Here is a 20,795-nt window from a genome sequence, read left to right on the forward strand (position 1 = left end):
ATGTTATTTATGTTGCAGTACCATTTCAGACTTACCACCAATTATATTGATTTTTTTATATATTTTTTATTTTCTTTTGGTTCTTTCTTAATATTTTCTTCTATTTTACGGTTAAAAACATCATCATGAGCTTATAACTTCGGCTCCTGGTCCCATTTTTTGTCGCTTGAGTTTGGCGTTGTTTCCAGCTTTAACGTTCATCAAAAGAAGTTCTTCAAAAGTGACAACTCTAATACTTCGATGTTTTTACCATTATTTGAAATGTCTTTTTTATTGATTCGGGTACTTGGTGATTAGAATGTTGTTTATGTTGCAGTACCATTTCAGACTTACCACCAATTATATTGATTTTTTTATATATTTTTTATTTTCTTTTGGTTCTTTCTTAATATTTTCTTCTATTTTACGGTTAAAAACATCATCATGAGCTTATAACTTCGGCTCCTGGTCCCATTTCTTGTCGCTTGAGTTTGGCGTTGTTTTCAGCTTTAACGTTCATCAAAAGAAGTTCTTCAAAAGTGACAACTCTAATACTTCGATGTTTTTACCATTATTTGAAATGTATTTTTTATTGTTTCGGGTACTTGGTGATTGGAATGTTGTTTATGTTGCAGTACCATTTCAGACTTACCACCAATCATTAACATTTGCTGTAGAAGGAGGAGAATCATGCGAAGGAGTTTTCTGTTTTTCATGACTACATTATTCGCAGATATATAAAGCCAGTTTGTAGTCACGCTTTTCATAAGTTGTTTTATGAGTCACTTTTGTTATACAACCAAGTGTTAGTGATAGCACAGTTTTCGGATCACTTTTTGTGGAAGTCGTCTGATTCTTATCATTTGGACATTCTTCGGTAACAACTTGGCCGAGACCGTTTTGGGACTCTCTTTGAAAGTCTATCCACTTTTCTAACTGCAAGCCGTCAAACAGGTTCTCGTCAACCACTTTTGGATTAAAAAGAAAATCCCCAGCTTTACGGAAGCCATCGATTTGGGCCCAAACTAGTCCAATAAGCTTCGTAAACTCATTTATTGGCAATACTACCCCAACATTCAAACGTTGCCATTGTACGAGTACCTGATCCCAACGATCTTTAAACGATTTCGTAACTGCCAAGTCGAGCAGCTGTAAGTATGTGCCAGTATGTGCCGGTGGGAGTGCAAGAAGCAACTACGGTAACGTTATCCTCTACTGAGGCCGAATAAGTAGCTTTATCTAGTGCTGCTAAAGAAGCTACGTTTCTTAGGAGATTAGTGTCTGATATTACTGGTAACGCTGATAATGTTATTCTCTTTAACGATAGCCAGAGTGCACAGAAAATTGCACTTAATCCGATCCACCACAATAGGACAAAACACATGGATACCAAATTTTATTTTATTAGGGATAAATTAATTATTATTAGGGGGTGTAAGGGGCTCCAAATGACACCTTTCAGAGCCCAAGCCAACCTCGCCTGCGCGCGGTACATCCTGCTGATCAACGAAAGAGGCTATATTCCTTACTGCAATGTCAATATTTGAATTGTTGATTTTACCTCTATTTGTACGTAGAACGTGTCACTTGTTTATTTTCATCACAATAAACAACAATTCAGAAAAACAAAAATATAACTTCAAAGATCTAAAATACAAAAGATATATGAAAATTTATTCTACTTACCTGGATTTGTAGTTAAACACACTTTAAAGAGACTGAAAATGAAGATATTTCTTAAGAATCAGTTACTTACGTGTGAAAAATCAATTCTTATAGAAAATTGGAAAGGTCTAAGTGTTGGCGAAACGCATTAAGTGAAACGTGAACTTCAAAACAAATGTATAGACTTTAATGTCTTAAAACTCATCAGGTGTCAGTGGTATAGTAGTAGAAAACACTTGTCCCTTGGACTCTAGTGCAGTCATTAGCCGTCGCTCATACAAACAGAATGAGTATTCGTAAACTGTTTGACTCAAACCAGTCTGATTTTATGACTATTATAAAAAATGTAGCGAGAACTGTAACGAAAAGATTATTCCAAAAATATATACATAATTCAGACAAACACATGAAGTTAATAAATATTATCTGTGTCTGCTAGAGGCATCACAACCCTCCAAGAATCAGCAGAATCAATACTAGAGGTTGGGCTGAACGTTACTTGTAAAATGATAACTTACGGCATGTGGTGCACAGGAAAACATTATAAAATATGAATTTAAGGATATGTTGACATTTGAAATTTATTTCTAAATTAACATAGATGAGATATAAACCACCTTATTATTGCAGAACAAAAATATAAGTACATTAAACTCAGTAATTGAATATTATATTTGCCGAGTATTCGTTATTATGTTGCTCATTGTAATAATTTGCTCGTCGTGGTCATTTAGAATGTTACGATGACATGAATATAAAGGTTACAGTTACTAAAATCAAGATAATGAGATTACATTGAATTACTACAATATAATTTGATAATAATGACTATTTATCGACATCGGTCGACAAGGTTTGACGACTCGGCAACAAATATTAAGAGTTACTCGTATGTATTAGAGTAAAAATTTAAGTAACACTCACTCAAGAAAGACAATCAAATATTGTAAATTGCTTTAAATACTTAGTTATATTTTTCTTTTGTTATTGTACATACTATTTTTCTAAACCTTAAATAAATGTTTATTATTGTATCAACTTTTTCTCTTTATTAACATTATTTTTTGAACCGTTTTAGATTGATTTGGAAATTATTAAATACCCTGTTATAAATTCGTCTTTCTGCTCATCTCCCTTTCAACTCACAACCTCTTTTGCCGTTTGAACATCCACCGTCATCCACCGTGCCTTCTGTATCCCCTGCGTTTCTTTAATACCTAACCTATCTATTCAAAGCTTTTGCATATGTGATCGCTTTCTGCACATCATCCGTTCAACATCTTACAACTATTCTTACATACTTACTTCTTACGTATTACTACATTTCTGTTAGATACGCCACACAATACGACAGCAACTGACTATTCTTCATCTATTTCAACGTAGCGACGCGTAATTCTTTTTATATATGATATCATATTAGGTATAACATAATTTTTAAGATTGTTTTTTAGGCGTAATGCTTTTATAAGTATTATTATTACAACAGAGATGCGTGTTGTTCAATGTAATAATAATCATGTATTAATTCGCCGGAGGCCAGTGTGCTTTATGGTAGCAAGCAGCAAAACTTCAAAGTTTGCATTTTTGATTTCCATTCTTTCTTTGTAAACGGTTTATTTACAATACGGTTTGTTTACTAGCCGAAAACATGAAAATAGAAGGAACTGAAATGGTAGATTTATTTTAATACACAAACAATACTAAAGGAGATCATCGGATTTCGGCCCAGAAGTCAAAGTGCCGGCCAAAAAATAATTTTGCTATATTTCGTTAGATCTTATCCGTCTGAGTATTTATTACTATGGCACCAAAGCTGTAGGGTCAATATCTTCGGTTTTATTCGAATTAAAAGAACTGGATTTTTCATACATTTTTGGTGAAAATGTAAAGTGCCGGCCAATTAACAAAAATGGTATATATCCTTAGAACTTATCCGTCTGAGCATTTATTACTATGGCACCAAAGCTGTAGCGTAATTATTTTCGGTTTTATTCGAATTAAAAAAAAAACTTGTAGTTTTCATACATTTTGGTGAAAATGTGAAGTGCCGGCCAAGAAACAATATTGGTATATCCCGTTAAAACTTATCCATTTGACCATTTATTATTATGGCACCAAACGTCTATGACCATTATTTTGGCTTTTATTGGACTTTACGTTTTAGTTTCTAGGTGAAAAGTGCCGGTCAGCAAAAACACATGTCAGAACTATCGAGAAGATACATGTAAACATTGTTCACTATGACAATAAACGTGTATGACCATTAGTTTGGCTGTTGTTGGATTTTTAAAACCTCGATTTTTGATTTATTTTGTTATAAAATAAAATATGACAGGCGCGTTATTTAAAGGATCGTCAGAATGTTTATTACTATGACATTAAACGTCTATAACCACTATTTTGAACTCGATTAGATTTCTCCAAAATCTGGAGTTTTCATAGATACCTACACTTTGGCGAAAAAAGTTTTATCTGGCGATAATTCAGGTAAAGGCGTAATATCGCGGTCGTCATTGGACACATTTTTATAAATCAAAAATAGGTTTTCGTTTGACCACTATCTCACCTGATGGTGATACACGCTTTAGAAGCTTTTTTTTTTAAAAAATGTGAGGTACTGTGCTATATCGGCCGAGTAGCACCAGGACATTGTGATCGGCATACATGCAAAGCATAACTGCCTAACTCCTGTCTTCCCTAACAGCTTCTTCAGACGTCATGCCAAAATACGAGTTTCGTCACTAGATGGCAAGCTTATCTTTGGAGGGTGGTAACCATCTACGATCAAGATGAATCAATACCATAATTCAACCTAAACTTAGGCCGTAACGTTGAGTCGAATGCAAAAACTACAGCCAACGTCGTATTAATATAGAAGTTCACCTAACAACACACAAAACAATAACACAAAGTATTTATCTGACTGATAACTAGTCATTGGGAAAGCTCTGCTTGTTGTCATTGTTAAAATGTATATAAAAAAAAGATTTTTTAAAAAGTCCAATAAACGCCAAAGTCTACATTTGGTAATATAGTAAAAAAATACGTTTCAAGTAATTTACCAAAAGATTTGACTTATTTTGTTTCGCTGGCTGATATTTTCCCATTTGAACCAAAACGGAAAGAGAGACGAATTAAAGTCATAATAATGGTCAAAAATGTTTCGCGCCAGATTATTACATACATACATACATACATAAACTCACGCCCGTTATCCCTAATGGGGTGGGCAGAGCCACAAGTAATCAAAGACAACTTGCACCTTGCAACTTGCGCCAGATTATTAAATGTTCTAAAGGTCCTTTGTAATCCGCCGTACCGCAATTTTTGCCCAAAGCACTTTATTTTTAAACAAAATAAATAAGAAATCAAGATTTTTAAAATAAACTAAAAGCCAAACTAATCATTGTACACGTTTGGTGCTATAGAAAAAAAATGTTAATAGGCATCTAATCGATACTCTCTACATGGTATTTTTGCTGGTCGGCACTTTTCACATTTGAACTAAACCGGAAATTCCAATAAAAGTCAAAATGATGGTCATAGAGGTTTGGTGTCATATTAAAAAATATTGAGAAGCAACTATTAGACAGATTCGACGTATTTTTTTCGATTGCCGGCATTTTAACATATTAACCAAAACGGAAAGTCCAATAAAAGTCAAAATAATGGTCATAGAAGTTTGGCGCCGTACTAATAAATGTTCTAACGGTCCTTTCTAATACGCCTGTATCCCTTTTTTTCCCAACGGACATAATATTTTTTTTACAAAATGTATGAAAAATCGTGATTTTTAAAATCCAATTAAAGCCAAACTAATGGTTATACACGTTTGGTGTCATAGTAAAAAATGTTCAGAGCAATCTACTCGAAAGGTTCGACACATTTTTTTTCTCTGGCCGGCACTTTCAAATTTGGGCCGGCCAAAGTATGGAGAGCCGATGATCTCCTTTGTTGTTTGAAATTAAAAGGGATTAGGTTAGATTTAATAACTTCTTATTAAAGCTTAAATAAAGTAGATAATATAGCATAGGAAATACGTACTTTGTAAATGAGTAGAGTTTCCGCACTTTTTTATATCCTTATTACTTGATTACATACTATAATCTGTGAGACTTACGGTGACGCGGCTGGGGAGAAATACTCCCTGGCCGGATCCCTTTTAGCATTCATTTTCTTTTAATGTTTTGATGTAAACTATTTGTTTCTTGGTATTCACGTGAAGGTAGAGGTTAGGTAGATTTCATTGATACAATTAAGAAATTATGTACTGAATAGTGGTCCGGCCAGGGAGCATCACACCCTATTGAAGACGATAATGGAAACTCGTTAGATAAACATGTTTGTTCCCAAGTGTTATGAGAGTACTGAACTCTTATTTTATTTTATCTTTACGGATCTTAAGCCCTTCTCGGCATTATCTCTAAACAATACGTGAGATACAATATCGGTCAAGATTATCAGATGATCCAATTAAACTATTTTTGTTGAGCGTTAATAAAATTCACCGTCATTCATTTTATTATTTGTTTACTTACTTACACGAAGTATTGTAAACAAACTGGACACATACCACACACCAACGCTTGGTAGCTTAATAGGCAAAGTTAGAAATTTGACCACAAACTGAAATTACTTACTCGTTCGATTTTCAGTCGAGAAAGTAGGTACCTAAGTATATTTCTTTCAAATTCATATGAATTTGTTTGCAACGTGCTTCACTAGTCACTAATAATACGCGAAACATATTTCTAGTTGATATATGTGTACTCATAATTTAGACGTTGTTTACTCGCTCGCAGCCGTGTGCGCTATAAGTAATTCAGCCGGGCTTCGGGTACGCACACTCACGACTGGCAGGCAGGACGCTGTTTTCCTCCTGATAGATATTTTTCAATCAACTCTACAATATTACTGACACTCGACTAAATAACTTTTCGCTTAGTCTTACGTTCAAGCAGGCTATGACTAAACCTGGTGCGGTTTTCAGGACTCTACTGAGCACTCATTAAGAGTCTTATAGATCGAAAAACAGGTGGTTAACGTTTAATGTGGCACAATGCTTTAAGGCGAGCGAGGTGGATCGATAAACTCCGGTTTTTCGGGAGGATATCCTCCACAAATACACACGCCTCTTTATTTTGCTCAAGCAGCTATTGCGGTTATTTTTAATTGAAATATGTAATAAGTAGATTAGTTTAAATATGATTGTTCCTGGAGGTTCACGATTAGTCGACCTAGGTCGAAGTATTTTAAATATAATTATTGTCCTTTCAATGTAAAAGATAGATGGCCGTATTATCGAATTAGAGCGAATGGGTATTACATTTATTTAATTCTTTTATATGTACATTTTGTCAGACGCTTGCCATTGAGAGTGCTAATATAATCGTAACATGGAAGGTTTATTCTGGACATGGTTTTAGAGCCGCCGGATAAATAGGGATAAAATAGTCCGGAATTTCTCTGCTACTGAGTGTGAAAGAAAAAGTAAAGGAAAAAACGTAGATTGCTGCTTATCTTCCTGAGTACTTACTGGGGGTTGTTAACATTTACTTATTAACAGAAATTAGTAACCGCCTCCGTGGTCTAATAGAATTCAGAAAATCACTCCTTTGTTAGGATTTGACATTGCAGGCTAAGTCTCCTGATGTCTGAAAAAGGAAACCGATCCCGTTGTTTGGAAAGCACGTTAGGCCGTTGGCCCCGCTACTAGCCGTAAAAGACAATCACTAACCTGTTTCACACCCTGTCCGGTTGATTGAGGGGAAACCTGTGCCCAGCAGTGGGACGTACCTCTTTAAGTATATGTTATTATTATTATATTATATGTATTAGTCATATAAAGTTATCATAGATACATTCCCAAAACAGTTAGGTTTTTATGTGATCAACACTCATTACTCAAATAGGTAAAAGAAAAGTAATAGGTAATCAAAGTCAGACAATTGGCGTTTGCTTGCAAAATCATGTTGCCATACTTATTCGTCATACTTAGGGGTATTATGGATGCATCTGGATTCGGTGAGCTGGGTCAGTTCAGCACCAACTATTGAGGGTAATGATGGTGGTTAACGGAATGGTAGCTTAAATAGCAACTTGAATCCAAATAGTCGTCGGTTTCCATTTTGTCTTCGGGGATTACCGATGCGCCTGGTGGCCAGGAGCTCAAAGTCGACTGGGGCCGCGCTAGATAGTAGGTATGCGCCAAAAACACGCCACCCGTCGTTCCCTCCCCCTCATTCAATCTGCAAAGATCGAATTTAAAGTTTGAACCCATTTGAGCCCGATATATTGAACCGCGCGCCGCCTTATTGAATGACATTACTTACAATTCTCTTGTTTCGTATTGTTTTTATTTGACACGCAATAACACTTTAATCTCTTTTTCAACGAGGATCGTCTTAGCCTCGTTGAAAAGATTACTTTGAAGAAAATTGTTATATGGTATGTTACACAGGGTTATTCTTAAATAGTTTTCAGATGACTAAAAAAAGGTTTATTTTATGAGATATTGCGATGCATATCGTTAGTTTTGATGGATGTATATTGTATACATAATATTAGCTATATAGCTGTATCAACTGTATGTGTATGTATATTATATACAAAAAATCTAATTGGAATACAAAAATACTTTATTCAGTATTTAACATAGTTACACTTTGGCCCCGATTCCTGCAGACACCGCCTAATTTTATTTTAAGTTATATCCGTCATTTTCATATCCGTCGAAATGGAAAGGGACGGATGATTCACAGCTCTTAATTTTAGGAAGAATGAGTAAATGAATGAATAACCCGGGCGAATCAAAAAGGTACGTCCCTGGTATGCAATCCGTTTGACGTGCTGTCTACTTAACTGTGTTGGGTTATTGACTGATGTAAAATTTTTAGACGGTTGGTTTAGATTTGTGCTTAAAATTGACGTGTGTTCATAAATTTTATGCTTGTCGATTACCCGTCCGTTTCCTTTTCGGCGGATAAGAAAATGACAGATATAACTTAAAATAAAATTAGATGGTATTTACAGGAATTAGCACCTTTGAATCGTCAAGTTTTACATAAAGTACGCCTCATCCGCCTATAACTATTGCAGCTTCTCTTTATTTCCGATATATAACTTATTTTTCATATAAATTATGATTTAATTATTGTGTTTTAACATAAACACAAATGGGATTCATACATAATTAACTCACAATACAGACAGCCCGAAAAGTGGGGGTCATTTTTGGCCATTTAACTGAAAAATCTGACATGCGGAAACATTTTGGTCTGCTATCTGTTTAAGTTAATCGTTACCTTGTTAATGCGCAAAAAATGTTACCTGCTGAATTATATTTGAGTTTGACATTTCAATCAAATCAATCAATCAGTATAAGTAGGTACCTATACTATATTAGTTACTCCATGGTAGATAGCTGTTGAATGTTTGACATCTTTTTATAATATTACCTGTTTCTTTATTTCGAAGATTTAGATTTAAAATAGGCACCTACGATTAGGTAGGTATATGGTTCAAAACTCAAAGTGTTACTGACAACTAGTGAAAAATATAGCAAGTATGCAGTATGTTGTATTCTTAATTTATGTTGGATGTGAAAGAAGTTCGAAGTTGGGATCTTGAGTAGAAACTTTCCCGAGACAAGAATTTTAAATAATTTGATCTTGTTGCTCGAAAGCAATGCATTTCAGCCTTATGTAATGTAAAGCCTCATCAATGACAGACAGAATGAATTATAAAAAATAACTAAGTACTGAAACAAAATATAGTCTTTATTAACTTTATCAAGATTATTCATAGAGGTGTATAGGTAGGTAGGTAAGTATTTGCATTATGTAAATTCGCCAGAACTCATTCTGTGTTGTTCAAAAGAAACAGCGACGTACCTACTTCGCATATAGGTATAAGTATAAAAATAAGTACTAATAATGTTTCTTATTTGAATTTCAAACATAATAAAATAATCCACAAACGACATTCGTTATAAAAGATTTAATAACGAAAAAAAAATAAAAGTAACTTGAATGAATGATTTTATATGTATGTGATTTATAGAACGATTCAAAAAGAAACAAAACAGTTGATCGCTTTTTAGTCAATAAAATACCGTACAAAAATATAATGATAATTGTGGATAAAATAAGATTAATTTTATTTAACATAATTTGGAAAAACAGTAACTGACTATTATTCTATACTTATTTATATTATATGCTTTAAAAAGGAAATTGCTAAAATAGGGTGACGTAACCTAATGAAAAGCTTTACTTATCAGCCAATTGTAACCAAATAAAATTGGGAATGTTTGATTAATAGCTAGGAACTAGGTATACGACACTATTTTAAAGGCTTTAATTTTCGACGTTCTGATATACGAAAACGATAGTACTTACTTAATCTTTGAAACATTAGTCGAAAGAGTAGTCTTTTGCTCTAGAGCAAGATGATGTAAGACGTTTTTAATTTTTTTTATGACAAAATATTTTTCCTAATTGCGCCAACTCTGCTGAAGTTGCGGTAATATTATATATCTGAAACATGTAATTGTGCACGACCTTGGATTCGCTCGTTATTCGAGAAGACCGAGTTACAAAACCACATACAAAATTAATTTTCTCTTTGAACCGTCCCTACATTTTATTATTTTACCACAAACGCAATTTAAGAATCGAAGAGATGCCGCAGCCGATGTATATGTATGTAAATAAACATGGCACCGGCAGAAATAAACTGTTGTGAATATCTTCCATGATACATCTTCACTGGTCTAAAATAGCTATGAGAGACTACTTGTCTGTAAACGGATATTTAAACACCGTTTTAGAAATAGGAAATTATTTTTTTTCAACTGAAAGTATCAGGAAAGGAAATTGATATTTTAAATTCTGCGTTAATGAAAATAATAATTCAACAATAGTCCTTGGAGGCAAGCGAGTCGTGTTATACAACGTTCCGGTAGTCGGAAATGATCTCAGTCTTCAGACAGGATAAGCTTTAGGTTATGTCATTTTACATTGGCATCATTCACAGTTATGCATTGTTTAAAACACCATCTACGCCACAACTAAATGTCCACCTTTTTTAATTTATTTACTATTCAGATATAAACCATAGCCTACTTCTTTTTGGTAAGGGTCAATTACATTATACTTTAAAAGTTGTGCGCGTACCTTTATACATATGCATGAGTGGTAAATAGGCAACAATGTATGCGGTTTGTATCCTCACACGCCAGTGACCGGGCTCGACTCGCAAACCTTCGAAATTTTAATTTAAATCTACGTTACGTTTTTACCTATGTTGAGGGCGAACATTATTTATAATAACCAATTAGGTAAGTACCTAACTCCTAAGCACTTAAATAAAATAATAGGTTCAAAGAAAGAAGTTACGAGTAGGTGTAAATGTTAGGTACTAAGGTATAAATACAAATAACAAACTGACACTAATTCTGTTAAAATATGGAGGAATATATTATTGAAATTAACCACTTCACTGTGTCCTAACACCGACCGCAAGAAAAAATATTAAAACCTACACAATATACCTATTAATTGCTTCAGATTTGATAAAAGTGGGGTGATATCCATCTTCGAACCAATAGTAAATTTGAGTACACGGTTCGATTGGTTGTCAGAGCCCTACCTAACTTATATATACTTACTTAAGTGCATATTACTAGAGATTCTTTCCTGCAGACAAACTGTTTAAACAGTTTTACAAGGCATTTTTAAATTTTATATTTAGTATTAAGATTTAATATATTAAATAATATAAAACTTATTGTAGGTACCTACTTATATAGGTATTTGTTTCTCCGGAAGCGCACACAAAATATTATATTTTTATCTTTTCAAAGTCTTGCTAAATTGTTTTCCATACTTTTTTAATATCATGTTAATTAGTTTATATATAAAATTAGGGATGGTGGTGATGCTGAAGGTGACTGACGTCTCAGTAATATTCTGAATAACTACTAAATGTGAATTTCTTTGCAGGGTGTGGCATCGCCATCATGCCAATCATCCAGTCGTGTTGCTGCTGGCGAAGTCTCCGACGAGGGTGCTACGCCTCCGCAGTCTACACTATGGTACGTCTTTTATAACGACTGTACTTTACAAACTTTGTGAGGCCAAATGCAAGGCGAAGTTCGATTGCTAGGTTCAAACATAGTTAAAGCGTTGCAAAAGGCTCGTAAACTGTATTATCTATCTTCTATACTATAATAAATCTGTAGAGAGGTCAATTCTGTACATTAAATATATTTTCAAAATAACTATCAGGGGGTGATTAGTGATCGATACTGATGCCAAAAATGCAATCAGTAAAATTTTTGTCTGTCTGTCTGTATGTTCCTTATAGAAACAAAAACTACTAGACGGATTTTAATGAAACTTGGTACAATTATTCTTCATACTCCTGGGCAGGTTATAGTATACTTTTCATCACGCTACAATCAATAGGAGCAGAGTAGTGAAGGGAAATTTTGGGAAAACGGGAGAAGTTACTCCATTTTTTAAGCTTCCGTCGCGTGAGCAGCCTTAATGGTTAAAGTTACATAGAAATCATGTATGACGGAAATATCTTCTAAATATGTAATGTAAATATATAAAAGGAGAAACTGACTGACTGACATATCAAAGCACAGCCTAAACGGCTAAACGTAGGCACTTGATATTTGGAAGAGACGTAGCTTAGGTACCGTAGAGGTGCACTAAGAAAGAAATTCCGAAATTCCCACGGGAACGGGAATTAGCGGGAAAATCCTTTTGTATGAAAAATCTAAAACACTCAAATTAGTCGTTTGAAATTTGGCATGCAGGTACCTTAGGTACCGTAGAGGTGCACTAAGAAAGGAATTCTCGAAATTCCCACGGGAACGGGAATTAGCGGGAAATCCTTTTGTATGGAAAATCTAAACCACTCAAGTTAGACGTTTGAAATTTGGCACGCAGGTACCTTAGGTACCGTAGAGGTGCACTAAGAAAGGAATTCCCGAAATTCCCACGGGAACGGTAATTAGCGGGAAAATCCTTTTGTATGAAAAATCTAAAACACTCAAATTAGACGTTTGAAATTTGGCATGCAGGTACCTTGGGTACCGTAGAGGTGCACTAAGAAAGGAATTCCCGAAATTCCCACGGGAACGGGAATTAGCGGGAAAATCCTTTTGTATGAAAAATCTAAACCACTCAAGTTAGACGTTTGAATTTTGGCATGCAGGTACCTTAGTAAACTTAAGGCTTAGTTGCAACAAGGTATTGAAAAATTCCCACGGGAACGGGAGTTAGCGGGAAAAAAAATTGTATGAAAAAATCTAAACCGCGTAAGATACGAGTAGATGTTTTTAATCAAGCATGCATGCATACCTAAGTTTAGTTATGGCTGTATTTTGAAAAATGGGAGTTAGCGGGGAAAAAATGTCGTATGAAAAAATCCAAACTGCATAAGTTAGATGCTTGAAATTTGACATACACTCCCACACACACAAAGATCTCTCTTTTATAACACGCTACGCGGACGAAGTCGCGGGCAAAAGCTAGTTAAATAATAAATTAATAATATATTTATTCATTTACAGGTATTCCATGTAAAAAACACAAAAAAGACAAATGGAATTCACAAAAGTGTAGAATTATTAAATAAATAAAATAAACAGTAAAAAATATATGAATAAATACAATGAAGAATTAAAATGTTGGTGTAGCACAAAGATAATCAATGAGAATTATTTTTATTCGAATATTTATTCATAAGTTTAAAATACATAATGTTAACATATAAGCGTAAGCATATGTTAGTTAAGCCGTTGGTCCCGACTATTAGCCGTAAAAACACCTCCACCAACCCGCAGTGGAGCAGCGTGGTGGAGTATGCTCCATACCCCCTCCGGTTGATTGAGGGGAGGCCTGTGCCCAGCAGTGGGACGTATATAGGCTGTTTATGTATGTGTTATGTAAGTTTAAAATGTTCACAGGTGTACTTCTCGGTTACAATTGTGACCATGGGGCACTTCATAGATGTGGAACAGCGATACCTGAGCGGCGCCATGACGGAACCAGAATCAGAAAGCTTCCTCGAACCAGACAAAATAACACCAAGTAAGTTTTCCATTAGAAATTTTGTAACATCGATGAACTTATTAACCCTGCCTGTCGTCTTCTTCTAAGCCTTCGCTGCCTTAATTAATCTGGAGTTGCGGGAAACGAACTTAAATATATATTCTTTGAACTAAGTTTAAATCTTTAAATTCTTCTGAGTAACTTTAATGTATACAAAATCACCACAAAGTAAAATTATCGAAGCCCGAAATTTGCTTTCAGTCTTTTAATTTGAATGGTGATTATTTTACTTTCAAAAGTGGTCATAGGTTGAATCGGGACTACTGCTCAAATCGTCTTTTGTTTCCAAGAATACATTTTCAAAGCTTGGTTTTTTGTTTCCCTTTGAAAACCGAATAATGATTGACACACGAACAATAGGTAGGCTCGATCCGCACAAAAAATAAATCTGAAACAACACTTGCAGGCGCACGCTGTTGTTTCACAGCTACGCAAAACGTAGTTATTAGCGTTAAAGGTATCTTTATAATATGTTACCTACCTTGTTATTTAATAGGGTGTCGAAAAAAAATTGCTTTTGTTATGGTAATGAAAGTCATGTACAGTCGTTAACTTATATTGTCATCATAAAACCCTCATTAAATTGTTGCACGGTATTTGAAGCGTATAGTTTAACGTAGGTGCTAGTTGCTTCTCTTTCCACAAGTTATTGGAATTCAGATTACCATCGTGAGTAATGCTTCTCAAAAGCCACGAATCATCTTTTTGCCTTTATTTATAGGGGTCGGTGGAGTATTCTAGAAGTTGTTCACCTAAGGAGAGCGAGAATTTTGTCTTTTTAAAACCAACTTTAGTTTAGCTTAATTTGACAGTTCTTTTAACACTTTTTGAGCTTTCAAAGTAAATTAAAATTATGTTCGCGTTTTCCAGAACCAGTGCTGTCATCGCCTGCTGGACTACATCTATTCCAGATTAAGAAAGTGGGGGTTAAAAAGGTCACATCAGGTGCGCAGTGCAAACAAATATCAATATTGCTATTTTAGATGAATTACTTTGATGTGGCCTTTTTAACCCCTTACATTCTTAATCTGGAATACAATATAAAATCTAGAATAGATGTGGTCTACTCCAGTAGGTCTACCCCCTGAATTGGGCAGTTTCCTAGTTCAAGAATTATTTATGAAATTCAGATTTTACTAACTAAAGACAGATCTAAAAGTGACAAAAACGTTTCCTTTTTTATATTTAACTTATTTATGAATTTTAATAAAAGAAGACATACATTTATTGAAAAAAACGTTTAGAACATATACAACACTTATTTTCATCTTAAAAAAAAACAAAATAATATACAATGTGTCAAATAATAAGTATTAATATTTATTAATAATAAATAAAAACAGAAAATACCTACTTAAATAAACATTGTAGCAGGGATCCCTGCTAGCCAAGCCCCTCCCTCCCCGTAATAAGTGCGACATTTTGTCACGTTTTGCTAGGACGTCACATGTTGCTTTTTCATACAAATTCCATAGTAATTTCGTGTTTTGACGTTTAGCAAAAAGCATAGAGCAACACGGACCTCCGCGGACCGGTAACAAATAACTGATTTGACTAGTTGGAAGCTACCTTATTGTGTGGAGTCTCGCTGAATTATATTATTGTTTTGGTTAAAGGAGATCTTTAAAGTATTTGTCCTAATCGCCACACTGTGCATAAGGTTTGATAATTGAGCAATTTATTCTTTCATATCACAAACGCACGCACTTGTTAATTACCAGTCTGAAGTAATAAAGGTTGCAAGATTTTTGAATGATGTTTATGAAAGATCATTTTCATGGTTGGATAGATACCTACCATAGATATAATTAAAAATGTGTCCGCGTAAATACCGAAAAATATAAAGCTTGAAATCGTGTAGATAAGAGATTATAAAATATATTTTTTTAAATGCAATGAATAAGTATTCACATTCAGACAGTATTCCTGCTTCCGTATTTAGTACAACTAAAAAATACCTACTTACTGCGAATTAATTCACCCAAATAAACTATTGTAGGTAAATTAGTCGCTTTTTTCCTATTTCGATTAATATCAAACGAGGAAATGGCATACGATGAAGGAAATGTAAGTACTTCTGCATGGTGCTGCATCCGTCACGAAATTATTGATGTGTGCTCGATTTTTTTAACTCGGTAAACATTAAGTATTGTAAACACCAATCATTAAAGGAAATCATAATCGCACTATACGTAATAGGAATTAGATACCTAATCGAGAAAGTTATCATTTACCAACAAATTGAAGATAATTAAGTTATGAAGTAGTGGACTTCCGAGGTCTCTGCCTACTCGAACGTGATATAGGCGTGATTAATGTATGATTGGCAACTTAAATCAATTATACCCATAATCGGTTATAATATAACGGAAATCAACCACAGCAAGGGACTCAATCTACGGTATTAAATCTGCGACAAGTACTTATCTGTCTAGTGGTAGACTCTATCTTCTTCTATCGTGTGGATTATGAGGCGGATTACCAACCCCATCAACCCTGGTGTCAGGGTTACTTATTACTGAGCCGCCATAGGCCCCTGACATGATTCATATAACGACTACGTACTCTACCTGAGTCACAATTTCATGCTCACAATTTAATGCTCAGGGTCTGACAATTTAATGCTCACATTCAAAGTTGGAGCTGGGAAAATTAAGAAAATCAGACGAAATAATTTGTGTACTCTGAAATGTCAGTATATCTGATTGTTCATAGACGTGTCTCAACATACTAAAAGTCCCCAAGGGTTAGGGGATGAGCTAGCGACGGGGAGTAGTGGAATATCCTTTAAGTCTTTTTGCTCATAACACGAAAACCTTTAGGACTATCATTACGAACTTCTACATAAAATAAATTATGTAATTCAAAAAAAAAATATCTTTATTCAGTAGATAACACAGTCACACTGTGAATTGTCATTTTTTAAATAACGAACGGCACAGAGCCCCAGAAGTTCTTTGAAAAAAGAAACAAAATATTATTATACGGTGTATTGTACATACCTGCGACGTCGTCAGTTAGTTTATAACTTACTATTGAAACAGTTCTCGTGAAACAATTATAAGAAGATGCACCATTGAAATTCGAAACATAAAAACTCCAAACTTATTTATTCGTCGATGGCTCTATCTGACTCTATCTGTTATCATTATTTCACGTGTACTGTTAGTTAGCAACAATAGTTAGTTACCTGAAATTCTAGATAAGTATAATACGCATGTAAAATGTTAAATAATAAATAAATAATAATACTTACTTATGTATTCATTACACAGGTTAAAAACTTGAAAGAGAGCGTTGCAATTTAGAGTTCGAATTTAGGTACCTTAACCTGACTTTTTACTAACAGCTTTATAAAAATATTATTATAACGCACTACTTACAAGAATGAGTTGAAATCGACAATTAATTGATTTTTTTACATACTAAAATACAATATGGGAATGCACAGATAATTAATTACTTATCATGTTAAAGGAGATACTTGTTATGATCTGAGGATGCAGGTTGGTACAAATCCCCATTAAGCATTTTTTTAACCCCTGTAAATAAGTATTATGTTGATATGCCTGTGAAAAATCAATAAGAAATGGTAATACATTTTATTGCATATTCCATCAAACTATTGCACAAAATATTTATGAATAATTAATTACATACAATAATCCCTCTAAGTATTAGAAGATACTATAAATTAATCGGCTTTACTGATTCCACAGAGTTTATCAAAGTTTCTAACGGATTAATCATTTGAACACATTATTTGTACCGCGTATCAGTAGGTACGTAACATAACTTAACGTGAATATAGAGAGCATAGTTCTTTCGAATGACACTGGCAATTTTAAACTTACCACTCAAAAATAATGGCTTTACATAAACATTACTATAGTTTATTACGCCTGTTTCTTGAACTGTAGCATTTTAACGAGAAGTTGTGTGTAGTTCAGTAATAATTTTAATGGCTCATGTAAAATTGCGCCGTGTAGCTAGAAATACATTTACATCAGGATAAGCAAATGTCATACCTATGAGATACGAGTATAAGTATTTATTGGTTATGGTATTAATACCACATGTACAAAGATATCGTCACGCCCGTCCTCCCATCGGGACTACTAAAACAATCCGCAGCCGCTCTTGTCTGATATCCTTTTTAACCCCCGACGCAAAAACGACGAGGTGTTGTGAGTTTGACGTGTCTGTGTGTAAATGTGTATGGGTCGGTCTGTGACATCGTAGCTCCCAAACGGATGATCCGATTTTAATGCGGTTTTTTTTGTACCGTACGGATGATAGGTTATCAGCCGTTCGCCCAAATAGATAATTGACCATGTTTTTGATGGTATTTGATCAAGTACTGTTCATTGCAGTAACGGTGTCGCTGAACATCACGCTGCTGGCGAGCAGCACGCTCGGGCTGATATCCTGCGTACTGCTCATACTCGGCGTCTACAAGGTAACCTGTGGTTCTTGCGATCTAGTATGGTGCGTATGACAGCAGGACAGAAAGATATAGTAAACCATAGTGCGAAAGAGACAGTCCAAGATAATGTGCTATTCTGACAGGTGTCCTATGCACCAGGCTATAGGCAACGCAAAAGGTATGATGTATAATACAAGATAGTGTGTCCACTCTCGTGTTACTTTTTGTGGAGCATTAGACTCGACTAGCTTTTACCCGTGGCTTCGCTCGCTTTAAATTCGGAGTAACACGGTTCCCCTTGCCTAATGTACCAATGTGTAATGTAATGTAGCTGAACTGCGAAAAGTTCCATATAAAAGCTCCATGAAAAGCTTGGGGGCAGATTTCCAAAAACAAATGTCGCACGATTTTTTTGTTAGTCACAAATACTTAATCCGCATACGAATTTTCAGCTTTCTACCTAGAAAATTGCGGAACGCTCCATACAAACTTCCATCCCCATTTTAGGGAAGTGGGGGGATTGAAAGAGACAAAAAGTAGCCTATGCCACTCACTCTCCATCCAACTATCTCCACTTAAAAAATCACGACAATGCGTCGCTGTTTTCCCGTGAAAGACGGTCAAAATAAGTGACAGACACATATAGTGGAGTCAATAAAGGGTTACAAAAGAAAAAATCATCAAAATCGGACCTGTTCCTGGCAAATTAGAAGTTAATCAGGAAGCTCGGGCATTATTAACTCCACTATACTTTACCATTTACAATACTAGTAATTACGTAAATGGATTTGCCTCGGATTAACATTCTAGACATGGATGGAAGTCACTTTTTAGTTTGGTTTTTATACTTTTAAGCAAATATTTTACTTGTTTTGCAGCCTCGATATACCTATTGATACATGTGAGATAAATAACATACACAACTTATTATAAAATAGTTAATTTAATACCTAATAAGTTGTGTGTTGTGCATAATTGCGACGATAACATTCAGTAACTTTGGATATCCGTATTAACAATCAATAATTTTTATTCTCGAATGATGTTCGCTACATATGTTTTTCAACAAAATGTAACTGTTTTCGTATTTTCGGATCTTTTCGTGTAATTATTTTGGTCGTCCTAAGCTGATTTAATCATTGTCTATGTCTTATTTTATAAGATTTTTACCTGACTTAGTTACGCCTCTTACGTTTAGTTTGTAGCAGAAAATCATTTGTTTGATATACCCTAATTTATATGTGTACCCAAATAGATAAGATCTATGCGCCATTTTTCTCCGTGTCAGACGTTCAGCCAATCACAAACAGCGCCCGCGATTATGTACCTATTATATTTTTTGTGAGTAATTATATTTTTGTAACACAATAGCGATGTCCTTCAGCTGTGGAACGTTCGAGAGAGTTCCAAAAGAAAGTTTGAGAACCGATCATGCTGTAAGGAACGCACATGTTTTGCTCTTTGTGATGTAATGAGGGACTTTCCAGGCTATATTCACCAAAAACAATATAGATGGCGCTGTACAGTTTTCCCTTCGTTTCACTTATTTCATGGATAGGGGCATATTATTATGCATCTATTACCTTTGTGTTTGGGTATAAATGATGACCCTTTTTATTACACCCAAGGTCAAATACATCTTCCACCCATGATTATCCTGATCAAAATAAAGAGAAGCAATATAGGGTATTAACATAATGATATCCATATTATGAGCCAAATATGAAGCGACAATTTATTATTTATTTTATAATGCTTCTTCAATTATGTATCCGAGTAATGACAAAATAGTTAATTATTACGTTAAAGCTGTACAACGCCATCTTTGTTGTTTTTGGTGAACGTAGGGTGGAAAGTCCCTCATTAAACTGCATATTTCGTCCATTAGGATCCCTTAACCCGATCCCCCAGGGATCCCCGTGAACTCATCTGTTCATCTGAATCCCCTTAAACAAAAATAAGTATAAAAAGATACTGGCCCCGATTCCTGCAGACACCGCCTAATTTTATTTTAAGTTATATCCGTCATTTTCATATCCGTCGAAAAGGAAAGGGACGGATGATTCACAGCTCTTAATTTTAGGAAGAATGAGTAAATTAATGTGTCGGGTTATTGACTGATGTAAAATTTTTAGACGGTTGGTTTAGATTTGTGCTTAAAATTGACGTGTGTTCCATAAATTTTATGCTTGTCTATTACCCGTCCCTTTCCTTTTCGGCGGATAAGAAAATGACAGATATAACTTAAAATAAAATTAGATGGTATTTACAGGAATTAGCACCAATATCACACTGAGTCCGATTTATAATATTATAATATAAGATGACGTTTGAGATCGATCTATTAATACGGACCTAAGTGTGATATTAACTTTATGTACTTTTATTTAAAGGGTATTTTGATGAACAGATGAGTTCACGGGGATCCCCTGGGGGATCGGGTTAGGGGATCCCAGTGGACGAAATGGAACTGCAAGGGTACCTGAGGCTGACAGCGACAACCGCCAACTCCTTCGACAGCCACAAATGCTTTGTGGAAAATCACCGCGGTGTACCTACCTACATAAAAATTAACATACTTACATTTTCCAATC

At 34.7% G+C, this 20,795-nt stretch overlaps 1 protein-coding gene across 2 annotated transcripts in view; it reads left to right on the forward strand.

Moving 5' to 3' along the window:
• Positions 1 to 20,795, forward strand: part of LOC126380705 (uncharacterized) — a 90,245-nt gene that overhangs the window by 11,305 nt on the left and 58,145 nt on the right. For both annotated transcript variants that reach the window (XM_050030298.1, XM_050030297.1), the window contains exons 2-4: positions 11,652 to 11,743; positions 13,631 to 13,754; positions 18,149 to 18,234. In XM_050030298.1, the coding sequence (XP_049886255.1) occupies positions 11,669 to 11,743; positions 13,631 to 13,754; positions 18,149 to 18,234 (285 nt within the window). In that variant the 5' untranslated portion in view covers positions 11,652 to 11,668. The remainder of the gene's footprint in view (positions 1 to 11,651; positions 11,744 to 13,630; positions 13,755 to 18,148; positions 18,235 to 20,795) is intronic.

Source organism: Pectinophora gossypiella, chromosome Z, assembly GCF_024362695.1.
Source record: "Pectinophora gossypiella chromosome Z, ilPecGoss1.1, whole genome shotgun sequence".
Classification (NCBI taxonomy): Eukaryota; Metazoa; Arthropoda; class Insecta; order Lepidoptera; family Gelechiidae; genus Pectinophora; species Pectinophora gossypiella.